We start from the raw sequence: 24,678 nt of genomic DNA on the forward strand, positions 1-24,678 counted from the left end.
CAGTAGAAGAGAACTGTGTGGGGGAATTTGGGCTTTTTTTTTTTTGAGGGAGAGAACATTTTTAAGGAGAAACTCAGAAGAAAGATAACACTGCTTTACCTGCAGCCCTGTGCTCCTGAACTGCCCAGAATCCAGCATGAAGTCTCAGATAAAGTGAAACAATTTTCTCTCACTGGCTTATTGCTGCATACATTTTAAATACAATACTCCCATAACTTTAGATGCCAGTGAGACTGTGGAAGAGGAACTGAACTGCTTTTCTTACTTAAAAAACACTTGCAGGTGTTCTTGCTGGTTTCTGAAAATTAAGCCCCAAGTCCCAAATTCATAAAGTCAAATATAAATGTGGAAAATATTGTCATGGGTATGAAAATTGTTTTTATTAGGTTTTTGAGTGAAGTATCAAATAATAGTAGGGAAAGGACACCTTAGCTACTGGCTGCCTTGACAAGGCATCTTTCCAGCTGTGTTGAAAGATCTGCATGCTCTGAGCAGTCCAACTTCAGTTTTCCCTGGCTTCACTGGGAAATGGCTTCGTTTCTTAAAGAACATTACCTTAGAAATGAAAATGGGCATAGGTCTACTACATTATGTCACGGGGGATAGGAGGAAAACTGAAATAGGCTGAGTTTGTCGTCACTGGGAGAAGTAGAAATAACAATATTGCAATAGTCCTGAGCTCCCCATCTACCCAGGAAGGCTTTTCCATGAGAAATGGTGTGCAGTGGAGCAAGAAGTTCCAGGGTGGTGCTGGGGATGGAAATTTTACAATGGCTTGTAGTGATAGGACAAGGGGCAATGGGCATGAACTGGAGAGGGACAGATTTAGACAAGAAATAAGGAGGAATTTCTTGGCAATGAGGATGGTGAGGCACTGGAATAGGTTGCCCAGAGCAGTGGTGGCTGCCCCGTCCCCAGAGGGGTTCAAGGCCAGGTTGGATGGGGCTGGGAGCCCCTGATCCAGTGGGAGGTGTCCCTGCCCATGGCAGGGGTGGAACTGGATGGGCTGTGAGGTCCCTTCCAACCCAAACTATTCTATGATTCTGTGATTCTCTGTGAGGGTTATTGATTGGGAATTAAGGACCCTGACACTCTGTCACAGAAATTGGTGTCAACACCCTGACTGTTCTGTAGTTGCAGCACATTGGCTTTATGCTATAGCTGAAAATCAATGAGTCTTCATATAATTAATCATTGTTTCTACTTTATTAACAATGTATTTAAAATTAAAAATAACAGACAAATATTTTTAAAGCAGTATTATTTCTCATTCTCTACAAGGAAACCATTGCATAAATAATTTCTGAGAAAAAAATAAATATGTAATTCTCTCTTTAACAATCCCTTTTCTCTCTAGGTCCTTATCCCACATAAAATAATTGCAAAACCTATCGACACCACGGATTTCCATAGTTAATATGATTTCAGTATAAACTCTACATAGAAAATAAGAACAGTGAGGAACTGTTTTCAACCCAAACAGTGTTCATCTGCTCCTTGGCTTAGCACTTCTACAGGGTATATACAGCATGTGATGATACACAGTCTACTAAGATCCTGTAATGTAAAACCACAAACATTCGTCTGAATGTTGAGAAGCTAAGTAAAGGAAAGATGCTGTCAAGCTAAAGACAAAGTTGCACATACCAAAGACTTTTCTAGAAGTATTAATCACTTTAAAATTAGCAGAGGCTCACTTTTGATGCAGAACCAGCACCTTACTCCCAGAACTTGGCTTGCACAGTCTCGGCACTATGAAATGTGTAGCCAGATAATCCAAACTCTACAGTATGGAATATGCAAACTGAGATATCTAAGCTGATACAGAAGTCAATGGTGTTCTAGGAAATAAGGAATACTCAGTATTTTATGTTAGATTATGCACACTGTTAGCTGTTTGCAGGACAAACATCACTGAGGCTCTCTGGTTAGAGAGGAGCATCCATTTCATTAATCTGCTCCACTTAGTACAATTTGTTTAGTTGTTCCTAAATTAAATCATTGTCCCTAAACCAAATATGCTTTTAGCTGTTAAATCCCAGCTTTGATCCTACAGTCTTTTAATTAAAAGCATGAAACAGGTAAGTCACACTTTTGTTTTAAAAATACAAGTGTCATTTTGCTTTTTGTGTTTCAGAGGAAAAAACTGGTGCATGAGGATATCTGGTGGGATGTTGATTTCCCAACAATTTGACTTCAGTCACAATAACTGTTGAAATCCCTGCTATCCCTTCCTACAACTCATTCAGAGAGTGGCAACTCTCCTAGTGCTTCTCTAATCACATGCTTGTCCTGCTTCGTGGCACTTTTCTAAGTGGGAAAGTTACCTCTGTTCTTTTCACACAGAGTGGGATGACTTCTAACAAAGCGTGATTGTCACCGTAACAGCTTCCCTCTCCTCTGCCTTCCTACATGTACAAGCCCCATGACCTCACGTGTATCTCCAGAGGTGTACCTCTCCTCTCAGATGGAACTCAGGTGTTGATACCTTCAGCTCAGTTTATCTCATTCTCTTTATCAGACCATAACTGCTACAATCTGATAGGTTTTTGACTAGGTGAGCCTTTGACCCAGTTTAGCAGAAGGAACTGGAACCTACTGCAGTCAGAACGTCATGCTGTGGCCTGTGAGGGCCATTTGATATTTTGTCAAATATCCAGAGCTGCTAGGCTGTAACACTCAGAGCCACCTTCTAATAAGCATTTTCTAACTCATGCTGGTTAGATTTGCTGCTCCTAGCTCTGGAGAGACGGGGCTTCTTGTTTTTCTGAGGCCTGACGGTTTCCTTTCCGAAGTCCTTCAGCTCAGACTGGTTGTGGTAACGAGTGTAGCGCTTGCACTTGCAGGACGTGGCAGCTCGGAATTTGTAAGTCCGAGTCTCTTCCTCAGGACAAGTCATCTGGATGCGCTGCGTACGAGTGTGAGCAGGAATGCAGCGATAATCCATGGAATTCTGACGCCACCACTTCCCTCTCCCAATAGAATTGGGAAGGAGGTGTGAGGGGACACATTGACCAGAGCAGACCAGTTCCTTGACGGGCTTGATGCTTCGGCAAGGCCCCTCTGTGATATAGCGGGTGGTTCGCATTTCTCTGCAGCTGAAGTCGGAAGCATCTGCAAACAAGAAACACAGTAATGACTAGCTACTTTCTTCCCCATCACTGAGTAAGCATTTTTATGTTTTTGTAGCAGGTACCTAGCTTTGAGCTACATACAAGCTGGAGGCTGGAGGACTTCCCACATGAGGACAAGCTGGGAGAGTTGGGGTTATTCAGTCTGGAGAAGAGAAGCTTCCAGTGCTGAAAGGGGCTCCAGGAAAGCTGAGGAGAGGGTCCTGATCAGTGAGTGCAGGGATAGGATGAGGGAGAATGGTTTTCAGCTGCAAGAGGGGAGATTGAGATGAGATCTGAGGAAGAAATGTTTTGCTGTGAGGGTGGGGAGGCCCTGGCCCAGGTTGCCCAGGGAAGCTGTGGCTGCCCCATCCCTGGAGGGGTTCAAGGCCAGGTTGGATGGGGCTTGGAGCAACTGGATCCAGTGGGAGGTGTCCCTGCCCATGGCCAGGGTGGGACTGAATGGGCTTTGAGGTCCCTTCCAACCCAAACCATCCCATGATTCTATGATCTTGAATGGCAGATTTGGGGAAGAGCATCTCCAAAGACTCACTCGTGCAGCTTCTGTCTATTTGGCTACTCTAGTTGTGAGACCCTAGAATAATAATGTGTAAATTGATGAATAAAATCCTTCTTTTGCAGCTAGGTAAATTCCATTTACCCTGTGCAGGTGGGCAGTGAAGCTGCTAAAGTGTAACCCCAGCAGTGGCAGTTACTACTGACTTCGTTTACCTGCGAGCAAACCCTTTCCCCACTCCAGATGTCAATTCTTTTGCAACAAGTGTTCCTTAAGTGATATTTATTTATTATATTGTGTTCTGTGTTAGGGGAATTAGTAGGTAACAACAATGCTAAGAAATTCCCACTGTTTGGGCATTAGAGTTTTGAAGTTTACTGCTCTCTGTGATAATCCCTCCTTTCACATAATTCTCTTCAGACAGCTAGAGGCATCTTCTGGCTGATTAGGAGCTTTACAGTACTTTCCCCGCTTTGTCTCAATAGATATCTACAGGCAAATGAAACATTAGTACATCAAAAGAGAATTCTGACCATGAATCAGGTGGATAGAACGATATTTGTATAGACATCTCAATTTTTGTTTTTCCTATGAAGTACATAAACATGATTGTTAGTGTTCAGGTTTATATTTATCAAAATACAGTGAGCAAGACTGAATTGTCACCAGTGTGACCCAACCTAAATATTAAGAATTTATATTAACTCCCCTGTCAACCCATTGCCCCATCCTGACATGAAAGAGAGAAAGATAACTTGTGGTATTTCCTTGTAGTCCTTGCAAGCACAAAACACAGAGATATTTAAGTACTTATTCTTCTGCAGGTTTTCTGTATTGCAGTTGTGTCTGCAGAGAGCATCTTGTAGTACCTAAGGGCTGTTCAATAGATAAAGAACATTTATCATCAGTAAACTCTGTTATATCCTCTTAAGGTTTACACTAATACTTCTTCAATAGTAGATGTAACTCCTTATCACTTACAGCATGAGGTCCACACCTAAAGGTTTTGATGAATAAACATACAGTATATGAAACATTCTTTCACCAACCACCTCTACCGGTCCAAATCAGGAATAATGAATAATTTTTCTTACCGTTAGTTTCTGGAGCTTGCTGTATGTGTCTTCCTCCATGCTTTGCCTGGTTCATCGTGTTGTTGTTGCTGAAAGTCTCCTCCACCGGTGTTTCTGTATTTTCAGTGATCTCTGGAATGATTTCTGTTGCATCATTTTTAAACATTTGCCACCCTTCCACAGATCGAAATGCAATTTGTATTAAGATGCAGAGAGAGCACACAGCCCAAGAGATCTGCATGGTGGCAGCTCACGGATCAGCTTTTCAGCACCCTGACAGTCTCCAATCCCAGGCAAAGGCACATTATTCCCCTTTTTTAAATCCTTCTTAGAACCAAGCCAGCCAATGACTATACAAAGTGGGAAGGGCCAGACAACAACTCATTCATCTCAGCTTTTGTTACTGTGAAATAAAATGGGTGTGTGGGGGTGGGCTGGTGACAATATTCTACAACTTCTATGTAAAAACTTCTCATTTTTGATGCTTCATTTTTGTGCCTGGCAACAATGGTGATTGACAGGATGAGGATGAATTGCAACCTGACAAGGCTTTCTGCAGTTTTTTTCTAACAAACAATGGCATAATTAAAGCCTACTTCTACCTCTATATTTGAATCTTTGGTTATTGTCTTTTCCAAAGGTTCTGGCTTTTTTATTTTTGCTCTTCTTCCTCTGCCCCTGCTATAAAATAAGCAGATCTAGAAGCTGCAGCTCTTTAGTTGTACTTTTTCAGTCTCTGCAGGCAAATGATTGGGGCGTAGCATTTTTTTTTTCTTTACAAAACAAGGACCTCTACGTTTATTTTCCCAAATGCACTGGAAGAAACAGGAAAGATAAGTTGTTTTGTTTAGTTTTCCTTAAAAAATAAGCTACTTGAAATATGTTAGTTAGTCTAAACAGCCAGGATGATGTATCTCATGCTTTTTGACAATGCTCTTTCTCACAGGGTTAGAATACCTCCCATACGAAGACAGGCTGAGAGAGTTGGTGTTGTTCAGCCTGGAGAAGAGGGGCACCTTCCACTGGATATGGTTGCTGAAAGCCCCATTCAACCTTGCCTTGTACACCTCGAGACAGGGCAGCCACGTGTTCTCGGGCCAGTATCTCTCCACCCTCACAGGAAAACATTTCTTCCTAAGTTCCCATCACAAACTCCCCTCTTTGAGCTTCAAACTGTTCCACCTCATCCTATCCCTGCACTTGCTGATCAGGACCCCCTCCCCAGCTTTCCCGGAGCCCCTTTCAGCACTGGAAGCTTCTCTAAGGTCTCCCTGGAGCCTTCTCTTCTCCAGGCTCAACAACCCCAATTCTCTCAGCCTGCCCTCCTACGGGAGGTGCTCCAGCCCTTGGATCGTCTTCATGGCCCTATCTTTTATGATTAATAATAAATTTAAACAACAGCAACAATCTGTGGATGTTTTACCTCTTCAGCCTGACACACATATGGAGACACAGCAGATGTGCTAGCGCACTGGAGCCTGGTGTGTTTTAGCCTACCCGCTCTGTACAATGGTCCTTTCCTGAAATAAGGGCAGCTGAAAGACAATGCAATATATTTTCTCTCCTCCTCTTTCTCTCTGCCCCATAACATAGAGATTAGCATTCTTAGCAGGGCACTCCTTTCCAAATATTCCAAAGAATCTTTAAAAGCAATCATGCACTGTGCTGCACACAACTGTGCGCCCTTCCTATCTGTTCCCATTCCTCCTTTCCTCCAGCCCACATCTTATACATCCTACCATCGCAGAAATTACTCTAGTTTTATGGAGGGACACAACACAGTGTTTTTGTTACGCAATATTTCTTTTTCTCTAGAGCCAGTCAGGATATCAGTCTTTATTGCAGACTCTTGTGGCATAACTTGCCTTAGATTGCTTTTCCCCTATAATCATCAACCTCAGCAGCAGCACCAATTAGCTTTCATTAATAGCTTCCTCCTTTGCTTGAAACAGTTCACGATGGTCTCACAAATACAGGAAACCCAAACACTCAGCTGTTGCAAATATTTTTTCAAGCACATTTTTTCTCACTTAGAAGTGAGCTGATTTTTGGCTTAGAGCTACAGGTGAAATCCACTCCACAGCAAGGGAGACACAGCTTCACAAGGGCATCGCGTGATTGCCCACCAAATAAAAAGGATTCTGAAGAAAAGGCAGATACCAGCTTGGAAAGCTGTAGGGTGATTTTTCTTGAAGAGTTTGGCTTGTTGGTTTGTGTATTGTAGGGAAGGGATTGTCCCCCTGTGCCTGGCACCGTCGAGGCCACACCTTGAATCCTAGGTTCAGTTTTGGGCACCTTGTTACGCGAAGGACATTGGGGAGCTGAAAAGCATCCAGAGAAGGGGAGCAGAGCTGGGGAAGGGGCTGGAGCCCAGGGGTTCTGGGAGCAGCTGAGGAGCCTGGGGCTGTTTAGCCTGGAGAGGAGGAGGCTGAGGGGAGACCTCATTGCTCTCTGCAGCTCCTGGAAAAGAGGTTTTTGTAAGGTGCGTGTTGGTCTCTTCTTCCAAGTAATATGTGATAGGATGAGAGGAAACAGCCTCAAGTTGCAATTTAAATTGGGTGTTAGGAAAAATTTCTTTACTGAAAGAGTGGTGAAGCCCTGGCAGAGGCTGCCCAGGGCAGTGGTGGAGTCTTCATTCCTAGAGGTGGTAAAAAAAAATGTGTAGATGGGGCACTTTGAGACATGGTTTAGCAGGTACAGTGGGGTTGGGGCTGACAGATGAACTGGATGACCTTAGAGGTCTTTTCCAACCTTAATGATTGTATGATTTTGTGATTCTATCTCTCTTAACTCCAAAGAACAGGCTAGACTCCCATGATTAAGTTATACTTGAAATTGTGTACAGGGATGTCAAGCTTTGCTTTCACACCTTACAATAGAGATATTTTTTTCTTTTCTTTGGAAACGCCCCTGTGTGATCTTCTAATGCCCTCAAAGGAATAAAAAGGTGTGGGGTTTTAGTTTGGTTTGTTTTTTTTCAGGTGGGTTTTTAAAAACTGAACAAATCTAAGGATGACCAGGAACTAAATGAAGATTTTTAACTTGGTATTGTTTTTGCCATACAGGAATCCCATCCTGCGTTGGTATTCGCCAACTGAGACCTTGCCCAAAAGGAGATGCCAGCAGAGCACAGGTGAAAACAAGGGCAGGAGAGCAGAAGAAAACTGAGTACTGGTAATCACCTGAACCTTTGCTACGTATTCACTCTTCTGTTTCAGACTTTTATGTACCTACCAAAGCTCGGTTACTGTTAATTTCTTTTCATGCAATGTCTGCCTAGAGAGTATTTCCAAAAGCTGCCGTTTTCAGGGTATCCTGCCACAGAGAACCATGCTTGCAGTAATCAACTGTCACATAAACCATAAACATTTTCTTGATGTAGCTTCTTTAAGCACTTAATCTACTTTAGCTGTCTTAATATTCATCTGTGTTACTCACTGGAAGAAATAATGCTATAAATTCTATGAAAGTGAAAACTGGAGGCTACATTTGGCCTCCAGGTTAAAACTTCTTGTCCATGAGCAGCCTAATAGAGGCAAGAAAAGAATCTAAATCCCATAGACACTCAGATTCCTTAACTACAAAACCATTCAGTGTTCTGTAGCTGCTTGCCTGCTCACAGTATTTTCTGCAGCAAAGCAGATGTGGTCTGGGCTACAGCCCCCCAGAACAATCAATTTTTGCATGGTTAATGAAGCACAAGGGAAAAAAAGGACATATCGAGGATGCTTTCAGGATGAGCCCTTACTCACCAGGGTGGAACTGACTTTGAATCTTCTATATTCAGACCTGGGATCTTGTTTTCTGAACTGAAAAAACTCCACCCTCAGCCATGCTAAGAAGGAATCGAACAGGCTGGGGAGCAGAGGATTAAATTGGCATCATATGCATAGCCTGAATCTGGGGCTTCTGCTTTCTGCACTCAGACTTCCATCCTGATGTGCTAGCATTGCAGCCCTGTGCTGTGAAGACATGCACCTACAAGCCAGTTTCTGCAATCAGTTGTGTCGCTTGTAATACTGGTGCTCACTGCACCCCTCTCAGCCCACAAGGGGTGTCTGTTAGGTATCCAGCCCTAAAATAGAGAAATCTCTGTAATTTAAGCTTACCTGTGGGCGATGGCTCCTAATTTACACACTGCCCAGGAATTCAGTTTCTGACATGTTCAAGAAGATCTTGTTCGCTTCTCGAGCAGTTCTTGAAGACACTGCTAAGCCACCCTTGCCCAAGCACCTTTTATCTGTCTCATAAGAACATTGCTGAGTCCAATGCTACCTCGTGAATCTCTTGCTCTGAATGCTATGATGTGATCCCCTCCAAGCAGCCAAGTATAAATGGAATCTTAATATTCTCCCATCGGAGACCAGCAAATGTGCTGATAAATCATTCTAGTGGCTTGCCTTTTCCAGTGAGAAGACAAGAATGCATTAGACTTGCACATCAGCATTGTTCAGAGATGGAATGATGATTGTCTAGTGAAGAATAACAAGCCTACAGCTCCACCTGGTGAGTCAGCTCACCAGCGACCTTAGCATGCTGGAATTAAAATAACAAAAAAACCCCAAGACTTGATTGATTTCCGTGGATGTCTTTGGAGAACAGAACAAATGAGTAGGATGCTCACTCTCATGAAGAAGATACCTCTCAGGCCTGTTTAATTTTCAGTTTTACTCATTGGTGAAGCCCAGAAAGTAATTTTAGAAGAAGCCTCTATGCTATAGTAGGTGAAATTCCATTAAATAGTCCCTCTGGGCTAAAAAAAAAATGGAAGTGGATTAGCAGAACTCTTCTAAAAAACAAGGGAAAAATCCTGCTTCTAGTTCTAGCCCAATGAAGGTATTGAAATGACGAAAACAAACATTGCAGACATCCTTTCTGCTGTTCTTCTTTGCTCAGCAGGAGGAAGATATCTTCCACAAGTTTGTTTTTTAACTCGGAGCGCATGCAGCATTCTTATGTGCAGCACTTCTCATCTTCAAGATCTTTCACGAAGATGAATTAGCTCTTGCATCCCCAAAAGAGGGGAGCCAGGCATGCTCATGTTGTAGGAGAGTAGTATGTCCAGTTCTAACAGAGGCTCAACAGCAAAAAATGGAATTACAAGGCAACATATTGGGTCTGCTAGTCCTGCATTGGATGCTATTAGTTTCCAGTTTGAAATAACTTAATGAAATGTTCATTTTTTGGCAGTGACATATTACAAGATTAAGTCTTTCCTGGCAGTACCTACGGTTCAGTACCATGCTAGATGCACCACTTGCTGTCAACATTGTAGGCTTGGCTGCAGGACCAAAGGGTGAAGAAAGCACTCAGAAAACATTAGTTTTTCTTTTAATCTTATTTTTTAGTTATAAACTTCTCTCCTGTGCTTATGTAATGGCTGAGAAAGATTTAGCTCAGCACAAGCAGAAGGTGAATTTAGTTTTACAGGTATCATAATTTTATCTATTTGGACTTTCTTCTTTGTTCCTTGCTATAAAATGCTAAAAGCTTCTCGCCTCCACTCTTCCCCCCTCTCCAACTTCACTAATTCTTAAGTACAAAAAAACCCCAAGCTATTGCTTTTCCTTTCTTTGTGCTGGATTTGACATGGTAGATATCTTTGTTCTATGACAGCCGCACATTTGACAGCAACGCTGCCCCTTCTCCAGAGTGCAACCTCCACAAGAAGCATCACACTGCTGTAGGATAAACGTATTAATGGAAATCCAAATCACACTATTTTAGCTCTAACCAAGAGATTAAAACTCAAAAAAAAGTAGTGTTGATATTTATAACAAATAGTTGTTTTAAAAAATACCTTCCTCTAAGGAAGAGCAAAGGGCAGGTACGCAATCATTTCAGAAATATAAAAAGGTATTTTTCTTTCAGTACTTTCTCTATTTCATACTATATAGAAAGAAGGCTCTCATTCCTGTTTTTATACAATTTTTCCTTCAACAGTCAGAAATTTAGAAGTATACAGCATATCATTTTGTATAAGAGGCATTATAAGCTCTTCTTGGCCAGCTAAAGCAGGCAATCTGTAATGTTACTTTACTCAAACAGCACGATAGCGCTAGAAGAGGAAGTGTACGATCCATTATGGGAGCAGAGGTCTGATATTCTAGCTATTTTTAGCCTAATCTAAAAGCAGAGCTAGAAATAATTTTGTTACTAAGTCATCCACCAGTAACTCAAAATAGGATATGCTTAGAACTCCATTTTAAAAATCAGTTTATAACATTGTCTTAATTATTCCTTTTGACCCTTGTGCTACAAAATGTTTGTTATTCCATGTTAATTAGCAGTAAAGAAGGGAGAGAGACACTAATTCAACATAAGCCTCGGAGCCATCATCTTCTGATACTTAGGACTTTATCATACATCCAGTACAAGCACTCTGAAAAACAGATGTTAATTCTTCCTTGCTCACGTTTCTTCCTCATTCACTCTTGACATTTTTTTCTACTACGGCTTCCACACGAAAATAAAAAAGCATTTCAGCATCAGACCATTCCATGTTAATCATGTGGAATCACATATTCTTGGAAATACAGTGTGCATCAAGATTGGGCTCTGACTGGCTTTGCTACCACACACTGTGTATTGCATAAATCCACACTCAACACAACACTGCATACACTTCATTTGGCAAGCAAGTGCATCTCTGCATTCATATATAAGCTTCTCTGTTCCTTGAAGCTCCTACACTCAAACTTTAGGCACCTGTGTGCATTGAAAAGAAGCTTTAGAAAATACAGTACTTCAAACAGGAGTGAGTGAAGAGATGTGTTGGGGTGGGTTACAAGACAAGGCTTAAATGAATCACATGCAACGCAACGTCAATGCGAACATATCCTGCTACAGAGTCTGCAGGGGCTCTAAAATGCATGTGGAGACAGTTGTTATCACTGGGATTACCCCTCTAAAACCACCTCCTTATTGCAATAGCTTCCAACCGTGATACAATTGTGTGCTGTCTTGAAAGACTGACCCACAGTTCGGGAAAGGTACTTTTACTAGACAAGAGCAGGAATTCTGTCTCCCTTATATTATGTGATGTAGCTTGGTGATTGGGGTTTGGGAATCTAAAGCACATAAGGTGTCCTCTGGTGGTCTGAGCAACTTCAAACAACCATTCAGTGCTCTGTTCTAGGGTTTCAGCTTGCCCTCCTTCACTAATCTCTCATTGAGCTGGCAAAGCTGCCTAAGAAAGCCATCGTTGGGGCCAATCTCTCGCTTCTGCCGGACAGTGCTCAGTGCAGTCTTGACATCCATATTCTGGCAAAGCATGAGGTAGGCGATGACCAGTGTAGGAGAACGGCTGTAGCCCTCACGGCAATGCACAAACACTTGGCCTGTAGGGAAGACAGGTCATAATTTGGGTTACAGTGAAGTATATGTCATGTAGCAACATGAAATTGCTAGGATATAAAGCATAATAATATTAGTCCTTCAGCAGAATAATGCAAAGTTTAAAATACGCTAAAGACAGAGAAAGCTTCTGGTTGTCACATATTGCATGTCTTCAAAGACATCCAGCCTTTTTTTTTTTTGCTGCATTGCTGCCAATTCCTGTGCTAACTCCACGCTGGATCATACCTGCCTACTTCTCTGCCTGTTTCTGAAGCCACATTAACACTCAAGTAAGCGAAACTGCTGAACCTGCAGCAACAAGAACAGAAACACAACTTGGCAGACACCAAGGTCAGTGAAAGAGGGAGAAGGAGGTGCTCCAGGCAGCCCACGGAAGTGGAGCAGATATCCGCCTGTAGCCTGTGGAGGATCCCAATGCCGGAGCAAGGAGATCGCTGAAAGAGGCTGTGAGAAGCCCATGCTGGAGCAGGCTCCTGGCAGGACCCAGGCTCCATGAAGAGCAGGCCATGCTGGAGCAGGTTTGCTGGCAGGACTTGTGACCCTCCATGGGGCACTCACACTGGAGCAATTTGTTCCTCAGGGACTGCACCCTGTGGAAAGGAGCCATGCTGGAGGAGTTCCTGAAGAACTGCAGCCTGTGGGAAGCACCCATTTGTGGAGGACTATGTCCGGTGGGTGGGACCCCACACTGTAGCAGGAGAACAGAGTGAGGAGGAAGGAGCAGCAAAGACAATGTGTGATGAACTGACCAAAACTCCCATTTCTGTCACCCTGTGCCAGTCCATGGGAGGAGGCAGAGAAGCCTGGGAGTGAAGCTGAACCTGGGAAGAAGGTGAGGAGGAAGATGTTTTAAGATTTTACTTTATTTCTCATTATCTTACTCTGATTAAATTAATTTCCCCAAGTTGAGTCTCTTTTGCCCATGAGGTAATTGCTGAGTGATCTCCATGCCCTTATCTTGATCAACCAACTTTTCGTTGTATTTTTCCCTGAGGAGGCACAGTGACAGAGCAGCCTGGTGGGCACCAGCCAAGGTCCATCCACCCGTAGGTCAGCATCCAACAATAAAACAGGACACAGCACCCTTTGAGAAATCTAACTTGATTTTATTGCTTCTCATCTGCTTCGTCTCTGACCTGCTTTTCCAGCCACAAAAATTTTCCCCTTCCCAAATGCAACAGGAGATACGGTCCCAGGCTACTCTCCAGAGTAAACGTTTTTCTGATACAAGAGAACAGATGAACCATATACACACATTTTCATCATAACCACAACTTGGTTTGAACCACAGCTACCACGTTTGCCTTGAGCTGCGAAGGCTTCTCAACTCAAGGCAAATCTGCACTCAGTAGCAAGTTAAACAGTGAAACAAGTCACTCAACATTTCTTGAGAGCCTGCAGCCATAAATTAGCAGGATTTAGAGCTTCTTGATCATACACGTGGAAGAGAATTGATTTCCTCTCTGCAAATGATCAAAAGCAAAAGGGTTTCCAAAGGGCAGTGTCTTTAGGACTGCCTTCCAGCCCTTTAGTTTACCAGATCTGCCTTCCAGCACTTCAGGCAGCTACAACACTAAAATGGGAGTTCTCATTCCTCTTTTTTCATATTCAGTCATGAAGCAAGCAAGAAATAAAACATATGTAGAAATAATTGTTATGCTGAAGTAACAACCACCACCCTCCGGCCCACTGCACTAGGTCTCCTCTGAGGAAACACTCTGTACAGAAATGTGGCAATCAACAACATTGCAAATATAATCTCCAGCCTTCCTGCAATCCTAGGGAAAAAGGAATTAATCATCACATAAAATAATTTAATGACTTCATGTAACAAAATGGCCACAGTCTCGCGCCTCACGATACATTTGGGAGGAAAACCCACACAGCAGGTTGTGTGAGTGCTCTTCAGCAATGCATTACTTGCATCACTTCTGCTTTTAATGTATAATTTCTAGTGTCCTAAACCAACTTTTAGACCCTGAACTTATTTTTTGATATTTTTTATCTGATTTACCACTTCTAAGGAAAAACAGGAACACATCTTCCCAGAAAGGCTCTATTATAGGATGTGGCAGCCATTTCACTTATCAAAGTCACCCTTACAGTGACAGACTTCCATATACTGGAAACCTACACGTACAGACAGAAGATTAAGATGTCTTACTGTGTATTTTGGTGTCTTTGATCCACAGTCTCAATCTGAATTCCTGACTTGGTTGTTCAGCCAGTAAAATGCACAAAGAACCATTTTAAACCATAAAATAATTGCTAAGAAACACAGAAAACATGGCAGGAAGATATTTCAGTTTGCCTTACCATCCTTCTGGGCAAGTGCTTTCTCAATAAAGTCAGCTGCCTCCTCAAAATAGCGACTGAGGTTAAATTCCGGTGTATCGTTAGCTTTAATGCCGTGGTATCTGATGCCTGTGCCTTCATAGAACTCCGCGTTAGTGTTCACATGCATGAATGACTTCCCCTCTGCTGCATTCAGAACATGGGTTATCCCTAGATGCTGCAGCTTCGTAATGTTCTTGGCTACGAACCTGTATCATAAAAAGGGTCAAGAAAACAATTAGAACTTTGTGAAACATCTCAGTGTTTATGATGTCCCCAGGGGGTACCAATAACCAAATTATTTGGTCTTTTTCTGTTAACAGATGATAAATAAATACACTGTGTCCAGAAGTGAATTAGACACAGATCATAAATTCACAGAGGTCATTTGTCTGATAGCGGTCAGGATCAATAGAAACTCATGTCCTGGGATTGTGGTTCAATCTGAGAACCCAGACCGGATCCCCTAGAGGCAAACTCACTCCTAGCAAAGTGAAAAAGGGAGTATTTGTATGCCTTTTTTTTTTTTAATCCCTTTCAAAACAGTCCTTAAACCTCTCCCATCCTTAACATTTCATTCTGGCTGCATCATGTTCAATGTTGAAATGTCAGCTTCTCCAAATAGCAGAGTGACGTTAACATTAGCTTCTTCTGTTTCCGGAAGACAAATCACTAACTCTTGACTGTTCTTAATGTGGAAGATCGAGAGCTCCTCAACCTGCGAGTAACTCTAGTAGGGAGTGGTTTTTTTGAAGAGAGATTAACAATTTTACCAGGCACAAAGCACAGGTTGTAGAGAACTATGTGTCAGTGATTAAGGGTATATGAGGCTATAAAGTATTGCCATTTATAGTTATAAGCAAATAAACAAAGTCCTTAATGGCAAAAAATGCCAGCACATTAATACATCCACTGTTAACACACCTGCACTTCAGTACATCAAGAACAAAGAATTGCTTCATGGGTTATCATGGGTCATAGTTCTGATTTCTCACACCGAGTATTAAAAACTTTAGTGATGCCTTGGACTCACACGCACAAAGCCTGCGGTGCTGAATGCAAAGGAGTTTTATATCATGGAATCATGGGATGGTTTGGGTTGGAAGGGACCTCCAAGCCCATCCAGTCCCACCCCTGCCACGGGCAGGGACACCTCCCACTGGATCAGGGGCTCCCAGCCCCATCAACCTGGCCTTGAACCCCTCCAGGGATGGGGCAGCCACCCCTGCTCTGGGCAGCCTGGGCCAGGGCCTCCCCACCCTCACAGCAAAACATTTCTGCCTAAGATCTCATCTCAATCTCCCCTCTTTCAGCTTAAAATTGTTCTCCCTTGTCCTCTCCCCTGCACTCTCTGACCAAGAGCCCCTCCCCAGCTTTCCTGAAGCCCCTTTTCAGTGCTGGAAGCTGCTCAAAGGTCTCCGCAGAGCCTTCTCTTCTCCAGGCTGAGCAACCCCAACTCTCTCAGCCTGTCCTCATACGGGAGATGCTCCAGCCCTCGGATCATCTCCGTGGCCTCCTCTGGACTCGCTCCAACAGCTCCATGTCCTCCCCGTGCTGAGGGCTCCAGAACTGGACGCAGGGCTCCAGGTGAGAGTGAAGCAGAGGGGCAGGATCCCCCCCTCCCTGCTGGTCCCCCTACCCTGGATGCAGCCCAGGACACGGGGGTCTCCCCTTCTATCTCAAGAGCTCTCGTTCCACCTCAGAGCTCCCTGGAGCGTCCCTCCCGGCAGCTGCTCTTCCCCGGCATCCCCCGTCCTGCACCCCCAGCCCCACCGTCCCCGGTTCGCATCACCCCCGCATCCTCACATTCCCCTCCCCACACCCCCTGCCCCGCATCCCCCGCCCCGCCCCCCCGGCTCCCCCCCTCCCCGCACTCACGCGTTCCCCACGTGCACGCGCGGCACCACCTCGTTGCTGTGCGCGCTGGGGAGGCTGTAGCAGCCGCTGCCGTTCGCCAGCAGCTCGTTCAGCTCCTCCACCGAGAGCCGGTAGTCGGACATGGCCGGGCCCCGCCGCTCCCCGCCGCAGCCTCCGCCCCGCCCCGGGGGCGGCGCCGCCAGAGCCGCGAGCAGCATGGAGGCGGCGGCGGGGCCGACGCTGAAGCTGCTGCTCGTCGGAGACAGCGCCGTGGGCAAGTCCAGGTGCGGGGCGGGGGTGGGTGGTGGGGCCGGCTCCGAGCTCCGCGGCCCTCGCCCCGGTGAGCCCTGAGCTCCGAGCTCCGCGCCCGCTCCGGGCTCCGTGCCCCTCACAGACCTCCGGGCTCCGAGCTCGCACCAGGCTGAGCTCCGGGCTCTGAGCCCCTCACAGACCTCCAGGCTCTGAGCCCCGCGCCCCTCACAGACCTCCGGGCTGCGAGCTCCGTGCCCGCTCCGGGCTGAGCTCCGGGCTCCGTGCCCCTCACAGACCTCCGGGCTCCCGGCCCCGTGCCCCTCACTGGGCTCCGGGCCCCGTGCCCCTCACAGACCTCCGGGCCCCGTGCCCCTCACAGACCTCCGGGCCCCGTGCCCCTCACTGGGCTCCGGGCCCTTCGTGTGGCTCGAAGCCCTGCTCTGCGCCAGGCTGATCTCGTGGCTCTGACCCCACAGCCTCCTGCTGAGGTTCACTGGCGGCACCTTCGACCCCAGCCAGAAGCCCACGATCGGTGAGTCCGGGACGGGGATCGTCATGCAGCCCCTCCGGTGGGAGTCGGGGAACCGCATGGTCTGACGGGCCTTCCTTTCTTCTTACACCTCAGGTGTTGATTTTAAAGTGAAGAAAATGATGGTAGACGGCCACACGGTGCAGCTGGCAATATGGGTAAGTTTTGCTCCATAGTTTTTGTTCTCGTAGAATCATGGAATGGTTTGGCTTGGAAGGGACCTCAAACCCACCCAGTCCCACCCCTGCCATGGGCAGGGACACCTCCCACTGGATCAGGGGCTCCAAGCCCCATCCAACCTGGCCTTGAGCCCCTCCAGGGATGGGGCAGCCACAGCTTCCCTGGGCAACCTGGGCCAGGGCCTCCCCACCCTCACAGAGAACATTTCTCCCCAAGATCTCCTCCCAATCTCCTCTCTTCCAGCTTAAAACCATTTCCCTTCTCCTGTGCCTGGGTTTTGTTTCCTCTTCCTTTCTCTGCCCTTGCTAGCATCTCCTGCATGTTGAGACTGTTCTTATGATGCGAATGCACACAGGGTGACTGCGAGGGTACAGCAGTAGCTGCACATGAGATTCTCTCAAAACCCCAAGGAATGTTCCGTTGCTCCAGGTGTGGAATTGCCCTTGGTTCTAGTTGAGGCTTTGCACTTCCCTGCACTTACGCAGTTGGGTTTCTCAAACCCTCCGTGGAGTGCGAGGCTTGTGAAGACTTGGCCTTCCTTGAAAGACAGGCATTTCGTGCCCGTCTGACCCAGAAACGTTCCTAGGACAGAGAGCACTTTAGTTGAGTAAACTGCAGAAAAGTGACATTCTGGGTGAAGAGTTGCATGATTCTCTCTAGGGGCTGGGCAGCGGCTCTGCATATGCCGTAATGGAAACAGTCCAGAGGATTTGTTTTGGTTAAAATTACGGGGAAAATATTATGTGCTTGGTCCTGAAGTATTTAAAGATTGGTTCAGATTTACTGGGAGACTGGACGTTTGTCCTGAACTTCCTGATGCTGCATTTCCAGCACCTGCAGTGTGGGAAATCAGATCAGGATCATTTGGAATATAGAAGAGCCGCATTTGTTCTCCTAAATGGTATGAAAGAGCCCTAGAAAGAAGATATTTTATGCGTGTGGTCATAGATATTTGAGAAAGAATGCACCATTACTAATTAAGTGGTTGGAATAATTGAGAGATTAAATATATAAAAAATATAAATTTAAATTAAAATTTATTAAATATATAAAAAATAAAAGAGAGCACAAATGTGCCTTTGTCAGTATTAACAAAAGTAATATAAAGGCCAAAACTGGAATTATTTTCATTCACGCTTCATGCGCGGCATGCAGAGAGATGAAATCCCACCTGCTCTAGCAGGTGAGTGTGTGTTATTGTCTGTGTGCCGAACGCACTGCACAGGAGGCCAGAGCTTTCCTGAGAGTAACCGAGAAGGGTTTGCCCCAATAATCACCTCGGGGTGTGTCTCCTTGCTGGGAAATCAGAAGCCAGGCCAGAACTTGCACAAGCTGTGTGGCTGGAACAGGCGCTTGAGCAGCCGCCTGCACCAGCTTCAGGAGAAACTGCAAATTAGGGCGGAAAGCAGTGCAGCGTGAACAAAAAGCTTGAATGCATCAAGGTCATAAAGAGGCTTCTAGTTCTGTGTCCTTGTGTGCATGGAAGCCCATGAGCACAGTCTGCTTAGTAACGACTCCAATTAAATAAATAGAATACCAGTTTTAGTTTAATTTTTAACAAAGAAATAAATTGCAGCAGAACTGTTCATCTGTCTCATCATTTATACGTAAATCTGAATAATTTTTTTTTCTTACAGATATTTGTGTAATCCTTTTGCCTCCTTATTTTTTCTTCTGAGGGTTTTTGCATTTCGCATTGCACTTGGGAATGAATTCAAAGATTCTGGAGAGCATGTGATGTACTGTAGTAATAATTGAATGAAGCTACTGCTTTTAGATTTCCTATCTGCTTAGAGTCCTAGCAAACTTGAAATAATTCTTTCTAACTGGTTTCTCTTTTCCTGCTATGAAGGCGCAAAGGGAAAACTTTGGAACCGCTCAGTCTCCTTTCCTGCATTGTCTCTTGCTGGAAAATCAGTTATTCCTCACCTCATTCAGTTCAACTGATTGTTAACGGATTAAACGTGGCTGCTTCGCTTGCAGCAGTTGCCTTTTATATGTTTCGTTTGAGTCCTGCTAACTCTCTTGTTGTCTTACTTACGTTACAGGGGTCTGTGCTTATCGTTTTAACCTTCAATCATGTCCTCTCCATGCTTTTCTACCCCTCCTTATCCATTTTCTGTTGCTGCTGCTAGTGCTTTCAGACTGCCTCCCTCCTTCTATTGTTTTATGGTTTCACGTATCATAGAATCATGGAATGATTTGGGCTGGAAGGGACCTTAAAGCCCATCCAGTCCCACCCCTGCCATGGGCAGGGACACCTCCCACTGGATCAGGGGCTCCAAGCCCCATCCAGCCTGGCCTTGAACCCCTCCAGGGATGGGGCAGCCACCCCTGCTCTGGGCAGCCTGGGTCAAGGTCTCATCGTGGAGAAATTTCTCCTTATGTCCAGTCGAAATCTGCCCCTCTGTAGTTTATAGCCAGTTTTATGTCCTTACTGTTCAGGAAAAATTGGTTTATCGTGTAGAGTTTAAAATCCCTTTTTTGTTCTGAATATATTTGATTTTGTCTGTGTGTCTTTTTCCCCCGCTGCAGGACACAGCAGGGCAGGAGCGCTTTAGAACACTGACTCCCAGTTATTACCGAGGAGCTCAAGGGGTTATTTTAGGTAGGAGGTATATGGAAAAACCCCATGATTCTGAAAAGTGTGGATTTCATTACTACATAAACGTGCGTGTCTTTACAACAAGGGGTGTATGAGGGAATCGGAGAAACAATTCTGTGTTTTACAACATTACAGCTCAGACACTAAGATGCAGAACCACTGGCAGGAAATTATGCTGTGTCAAAATACTTTAATAATACTGCGGTGTCACACTGCAGGCTGTTGAGGGAATGAATTATTGGCTTTGTAGCTGTTACTTGGGTGAGTTTCTTGTTATAAGGCAAATCGGATTTTGTCCTTTTTTCCGTCCTCACTATAGTTTTACGTATCTTTTTCCCCAGAAACTATTGATGTGGTTAGTATAAGACATCAGGTTTGTAGCACAAGTGATTTATAGCTAATCCCTTTCTGTGTGACAACACCAATTAGAGGCAGAAGGCGTTCTTCTTCCTGGCGTTTGTGAAGGCTGAACATCTTGCTGTACAAAATATTCTTTCTGACTATGATGCAGTTTTTTAAAGCTTAGTGATTAAGTGAATGCAGTTACGAAGTTACCAATGACCAAAAGTCACTTTTTTACTCAGAATCTGTGTTTGTAGCAGCAGGGCAGCCACATAGTTATGCATTAAATGACAAATACCTAGTTCAAAATATTCTGTGTGCCCCAATTCAGAACTAGTGATGGGTATAAGATTTCAAATAGTAAGTCTGATATCCAGTCATAGGTTCATTGTAGAGTTGTTTGTGTTCTGTAATGCCTGGTGACTTTGGGTGGGCGCAGCCAATGTGTTCCAGCTCTCGGAAGAGAATATGGTTGATGCATCTTTCTGTAATTCCCTAATGCTGCTCTTTGGGGGCAGTAATTATCTGGCAGGGTAATTCTGCCATAGTGAAGTAAATGGTTAAGACTCTACAGCTGTTAAGTTCCTTTTTCCTCTGTTCCCAGTTTATGATGTTACAAGAAAAGACACTTTCACAGGACTAGAGAGCTGGCTGAATGAGCTGGAAGTGTATACCACCAAGAGCAACACTGTGAAGATGTTAGTTGGCAATAAAACCGATAAGGTCAGTTTAGAAATACATCCTCTTATGCTCTTCCATAGATTACGCTATGTAATCTATGTGTAAATACAAATCTGAATGTAAATACAAGACAAGCGCACATCACATCTGTCGTGTGAGGAGGCGATGTGCTCTGTAACCGAGGAGCCTAGCTTGGGCAGGCTCCACTTTACATCATTTTAGAAGGAGATCTGGTAAAAGATTTTAATGGAAACTCCCCTGGAGATTCTTTTAAGATAGTGGAGGTTCTGCCTTAACTTCAATGGTGTAAAGCAGTTTTTAACTGCAGTGCAACGACCCAACGGCAGCTTGCTTTCTAACCAAGGCTGGGCTCTGGGCTGGTGGTGGGGAAGGACAATTCAGCTCTTCAGTGACGATGGATGCAAGGTGTACTGGTTGGTGTACGTTTCTGGGGGAGTTCGACATATCTTAGATGCCTGTTGCGTAGTGAAATCCTTCTCTCTTGCCTTACTGCAAGAGGTTTCCAGTGCAGCTGTCCTGAGCTCTGCCCCTTTCCAGATCTGTCAATTTTCAGACCCTTCGATATCCACTTTCAAGTGTTTTACTGCTGAAACCTCCTTTCTGGCATATATCCTGCTCCTAGTTGATTCAGAACATAGCAACACATAATTTCCTGTGGATGTGATGTGGCTGCTGTTCAATTTGCCCCCCTAACAGCCTTGCCTCGCAGTAGAGTGGGAAAATCCAGTTGCTGATTACCCTGTGGTTTTAGAGACCTTTTTCTTTCCAGCAAAGCTTCGCTTCTGCAGTGGTGATTTTCCAGGGACTTCCTAAAAGTGGCAAGTGTAGCTTATTTTAGTCCTGTTCTCCATTTGTCTCTGCAGCCTGATCGCGAAGTAGAGAGAAAAGAAGGACTCCAGTTTGCTAGGAAACGCTCACTGCTTTTTATAGGTATGTAACTCTGTGCCAAAAACTTGTGTATCCATATGTTTATTTCGGTGTTGTTACGTGTGAATGAAGGGTACAATTGTATTTCTTGTTGATAGATTGATTTACTTCTTTTTTCCAGTACCTAATTAATCTGGGTTCCTTTTGCAGCATCACTTTATATGCATGGATGGAGGTTTTGACTGTTTTCAGACATGCTTTTCCTTGACCAACAACAAAATGTATGATGTGAAGATATAAAAATGGGGAACAAGTTGTGTTCTTTATCTTTTTTTAATTTTTTTTTTTATTAAAAAGGTACCTTTTAAGTGAAGCTTCTTGAAAAGATTTCTGAATAAACACATGTAATCCCTTTTGCATTCTCTGTTTCCTGCCTTAGTTACAGAATAATTATCTTGTTGATTTACTATCACAACCTGAGAAAAATTTCTCTATTATGGAGAGAATGGGAAGTTGTGGAATTTTTCTAGGTGGAAATGCATTGGGATGCATTTCTGTTTATCGTGTTCATAGAATCATAGAATAGCTTGGGTTGGAAGGGACTTTAAAGCCCATGCAGTTCCAACCTCCTGCCATCTAAGTGTGCCTTTAAAGGAGAATAGAGAGGAGGTTCGCTTGCTAAAAAAGTTACATCTTCTCTCTGGTCCCAGAAGAATGTCTTATGAAGTAGAATACTCTCTGCAAGTAGGATGAAATACCTTTTCTTTTTCCCCCCTCCACCAGAAACCAGTGCCAAGACACAGGATGGAGTGCAACTTGCCTTTGAGGAGCTCGTCATAAAGATCCTGCAGACACCAGATCTTTGGGACAAAGGCACAGAGAAGCCGGGGGTCGAACTGACGGGATATTCAGCACAGCGGGATAAAAGCTTATGTGGTGGATACTGTCCGCTTTCTTAAATCCACCGTGGCTGTTCTGCCTGGATGGAGTGCGCTTCTTTTCTAAAGAACCTGGAGGGGGGGAGCAGGTTCTAAATACTCCTCTGTGCCTTGTTTGACCCATTGCAGGTTGTTTGGATCCAAACCCCAACCTTTTAATCTATTTTTAGCAAAATACACCTTTTATTCATTAACAAAATACAGTTTCTCCTTCCCTTATGCACTTTTATCTCCAGATCTTTTTCTCCAGGTCTTTTTCTGTCACCTGTCAGACTTTTCACTCTTAAATCATAGTGCTTCTTGGAGTCTTGTGCTCTCGCTGGACGGCATTCGACACGGCCTTTTTCTGAACTGAACTGACTGAGTGCAGAAAGGAGAAGGGGCTGGGTTTTTTAAAATACATATATAAATATATACACACTTATGGGCAAAGAATAAGGCAACACCACTGCGTGAGGCAGCCCAGTGACGATTCCTGTGAGGATGACATTGCAGGCTTGTTTTCTCTTGCACAGAAGGATCCAAAGTGGCTTGGGATGATTTAAGGAGATAGGAAGAAGCTGAGAGAAAGGCTAGCGAAGGTACAGCCAGGTCTGCTGGAATGAACACTTCCAGAGAAGGTAGCTGCTTCTGTTCCAGGTAGCTGTTCCAGGAATGCAGGCCTGTGCATGCGTGTAGAAAGGAGGGTGTTGTGTTATATTAGGGGAAGGATCCTCAGTTTACCAAAGTAGGAGTATACCTGTCAGCATTTCAGTTCCACTCCTGTTTCTGAAAAGCTGCACGGCCCCTCACAGAATTGTACCTGCAGAGGGGCTCCTGTAGAAAGATTGTATGAGGAAATGCGTCAGCTTCAGAAGGGACTATCTCGAAGAAGGGAGCAAATTATAGCACCTACCGGGCTGCAGTGCCTTCCTACCTCACTTTCTGAAGGGTTAAATGCCTGAGAGTTCTCTTCTCTTATTTTTAGAATTCAACTGCATTCTTATCCTCAGGCTCCCTGTAGCTCTGTCTGCTGGAGTATTCTTACAGACTTATGCCTTTAGTCCTTTCTGGATACAAAAGTTGTTTCACACTCAATGAAACACTTTTTTGGAGATTTTAACCCTTTTCATTGTGTATAAAATGTTTTTTCTGAAATGCCTTTATTTTGCATTCTTCTTCCAGAGCTTCCATTAGGAACTGTCATGTTGTGCAAAGTCAATGTCCAATTATAGGATTCAGTGAAAGTTTAGGATGTGTGTATATGGGGGTAACAGGAACCTGACTGTGGCCATTTGCAACTACATATAGAATCATAGAATAGTTTGGGTTGGAAGGGACCTCAAAGTCATCCAGTTCCAACCCCCCCCATCCAACCTGGCCTTGAACCCCCCCAGGGATGGGGCAGAAATTCCTCCTTATGTCTAGTCTAAATCTGCCCCTCTCCAGTTTATACCCATTACCCTTTGTCCCTCACTTAACTGTACATTAAACTAGAAAAAACCTATGCCTTAAAAAATCTGTATGTAATAAGATAGTCTTAGGTAATGAGAAAAAGGCATGAGAGAAGCATTTTCTAGACCAAGGTTAAGGTCGAAATTTGGGTTGAAGGGCTGCTTGGCTGAAAGAAATGTGTGTGGTCTTTGTGCTAAGGGCTGATTTGCTGACGTTATGTATTGTTGCTTTCTTATTCTGATATTCTTAATAAACATCACCAGTATTTTAGTATAAAGTGATGGTGCCAGTGTTATTACATTCTGGACTTAAATCTATTGTCTGCTCGCATAAGCAAAAATATTCATTTCAGTTGGGGCAGAGCAATAAACCAAAATTATCTGTTTCTTTATAGATCACCAGAACCTTGTGTTTTGGTATTTTTTTTTACAGAAGTGGAACACAATTTCAGTAACAACCCGGCCAACTTTTTACTGAAAGCTCAGGGCTCCATTCAGTCTTTGGCAGGTTGTTTTGCTGTCTTTTCAACTTGCTAATAGGGAACCCAAACAGCTCCAGATGCACATCCATAGGGTGTCT

General features: G+C 44.3%; 3 protein-coding genes across 4 annotated transcripts; 1 reads left to right on the forward strand and 2 right to left on the reverse strand.

Moving 5' to 3' along the window:
* Positions 1 to 1,184: 1,184 nt before the first annotated feature.
* Positions 1,185 to 10,508, reverse strand: SOST (sclerostin). Its single transcript, XM_069877344.1, has 2 exons — positions 4,722 to 10,508; positions 1,185 to 3,114 (listed from the first exon to the last, which is right to left on the reverse strand). The coding sequence occupies exons 1-2, from the start codon at positions 4,939 to 4,941 to the stop codon at positions 2,693 to 2,695; spliced, it is 642 nt and encodes a 213-aa protein (XP_069733445.1). The 5' UTR covers positions 4,942 to 10,508; the 3' UTR covers positions 1,185 to 2,692.
* A 532-nt stretch (positions 10,509 to 11,040) lies between these two features.
* Positions 11,041 to 16,397, reverse strand: DUSP3 (dual specificity phosphatase 3). The gene is made up of 3 exons (XM_069877346.1): positions 16,272 to 16,397; positions 14,376 to 14,602; positions 11,041 to 12,040 (listed from the first exon to the last, which is right to left on the reverse strand). Exons 1-3 carry the CDS (start codon positions 16,391 to 16,393, stop codon positions 11,835 to 11,837), a joined length of 555 nt encoding a protein of 184 aa, XP_069733447.1. The 5' UTR covers positions 16,394 to 16,397; the 3' UTR covers positions 11,041 to 11,834.
* On the forward strand, positions 16,392 to 24,376 carry LOC138731406 (ras-related protein Rab-18-B-like). Of its 2 annotated transcripts, XM_069877342.1 has the most exons (7): positions 16,392 to 16,534; positions 16,979 to 17,034; positions 17,128 to 17,189; positions 19,747 to 19,819; positions 20,763 to 20,881; positions 21,724 to 21,790; positions 22,511 to 24,376. In XM_069877342.1, the coding sequence occupies exons 1-7, from the start codon at positions 16,392 to 16,394 to the stop codon at positions 22,684 to 22,686; spliced, it is 696 nt and encodes a 231-aa protein (XP_069733443.1). In that variant the 3' UTR covers positions 22,687 to 24,376. The 2 variants fall into 2 exon arrangements, with proteins under 2 accessions (XP_069733443.1, XP_069733444.1); XM_069877343.1 differs by lacking the exons at positions 17,128 to 17,189; positions 19,747 to 19,819.
* Positions 24,377 to 24,678: the final 302 nt, after the last annotated feature.

This window comes from Phaenicophaeus curvirostris, chromosome 26 (assembly GCF_032191515.1).
Source record: "Phaenicophaeus curvirostris isolate KB17595 chromosome 26, BPBGC_Pcur_1.0, whole genome shotgun sequence".
NCBI lineage: Eukaryota > Metazoa > Chordata > Aves > Cuculiformes > Cuculidae > Phaenicophaeus > Phaenicophaeus curvirostris.

What these genes read in the sequence shown, in the direction of transcription:
- SOST (XM_069877344.1), bottom strand. Translation starts at nt 4,941, where the DNA reads ATGCAGATCTCTTGGGCTGTGTGCTCTCTCTGCATCTTAATACAAATT. An exon ending in GCAAGCTCCAGAAACTAACG is followed by an intron (nt 3,115 to 4,721) that starts GTAAGAAAAATT and finishes TCTTGTTTGCAG; the next exon opens with ATGCTTCCGACTTCAGCTGC.
- DUSP3 (XM_069877346.1), bottom strand. Translation starts at nt 16,393, where the DNA reads ATGTCCGACTACCGGCTCTCGGTGGAGGAGCTGAACGAGCTGCTGGCG. An exon ending in CGCGTGCACGTGGGGAACGC is followed by an intron (nt 14,603 to 16,271) that starts GTGAGTGCGGGG and finishes TTTATGATACAG; the next exon opens with GTTCGTAGCCAAGAACATTA. An exon ending in AGCACTTGCCCAGAAGGATG is followed by an intron (nt 12,041 to 14,375) that starts GTAAGGCAAACT and finishes TCTTCCCTACAG; the next exon opens with GCCAAGTGTTTGTGCATTGC.
- LOC138731406 (XM_069877342.1), top strand. Translation starts at nt 16,392, where the DNA reads ATGGCCGGGCCCCGCCGCTCCCCGCCGCAGCCTCCGCCCCGCCCCGGG. An exon ending in TTGGCAATAAAACCGATAAG is followed by an intron (nt 20,882 to 21,723) that starts GTCAGTTTAGAA and finishes TTGTCTCTGCAG; the next exon opens with CCTGATCGCGAAGTAGAGAG. An exon ending in ACGCTCACTGCTTTTTATAG is followed by an intron (nt 21,791 to 22,510) that starts GTATGTAACTCT and finishes CCCCTCCACCAG; the next exon opens with AAACCAGTGCCAAGACACAG.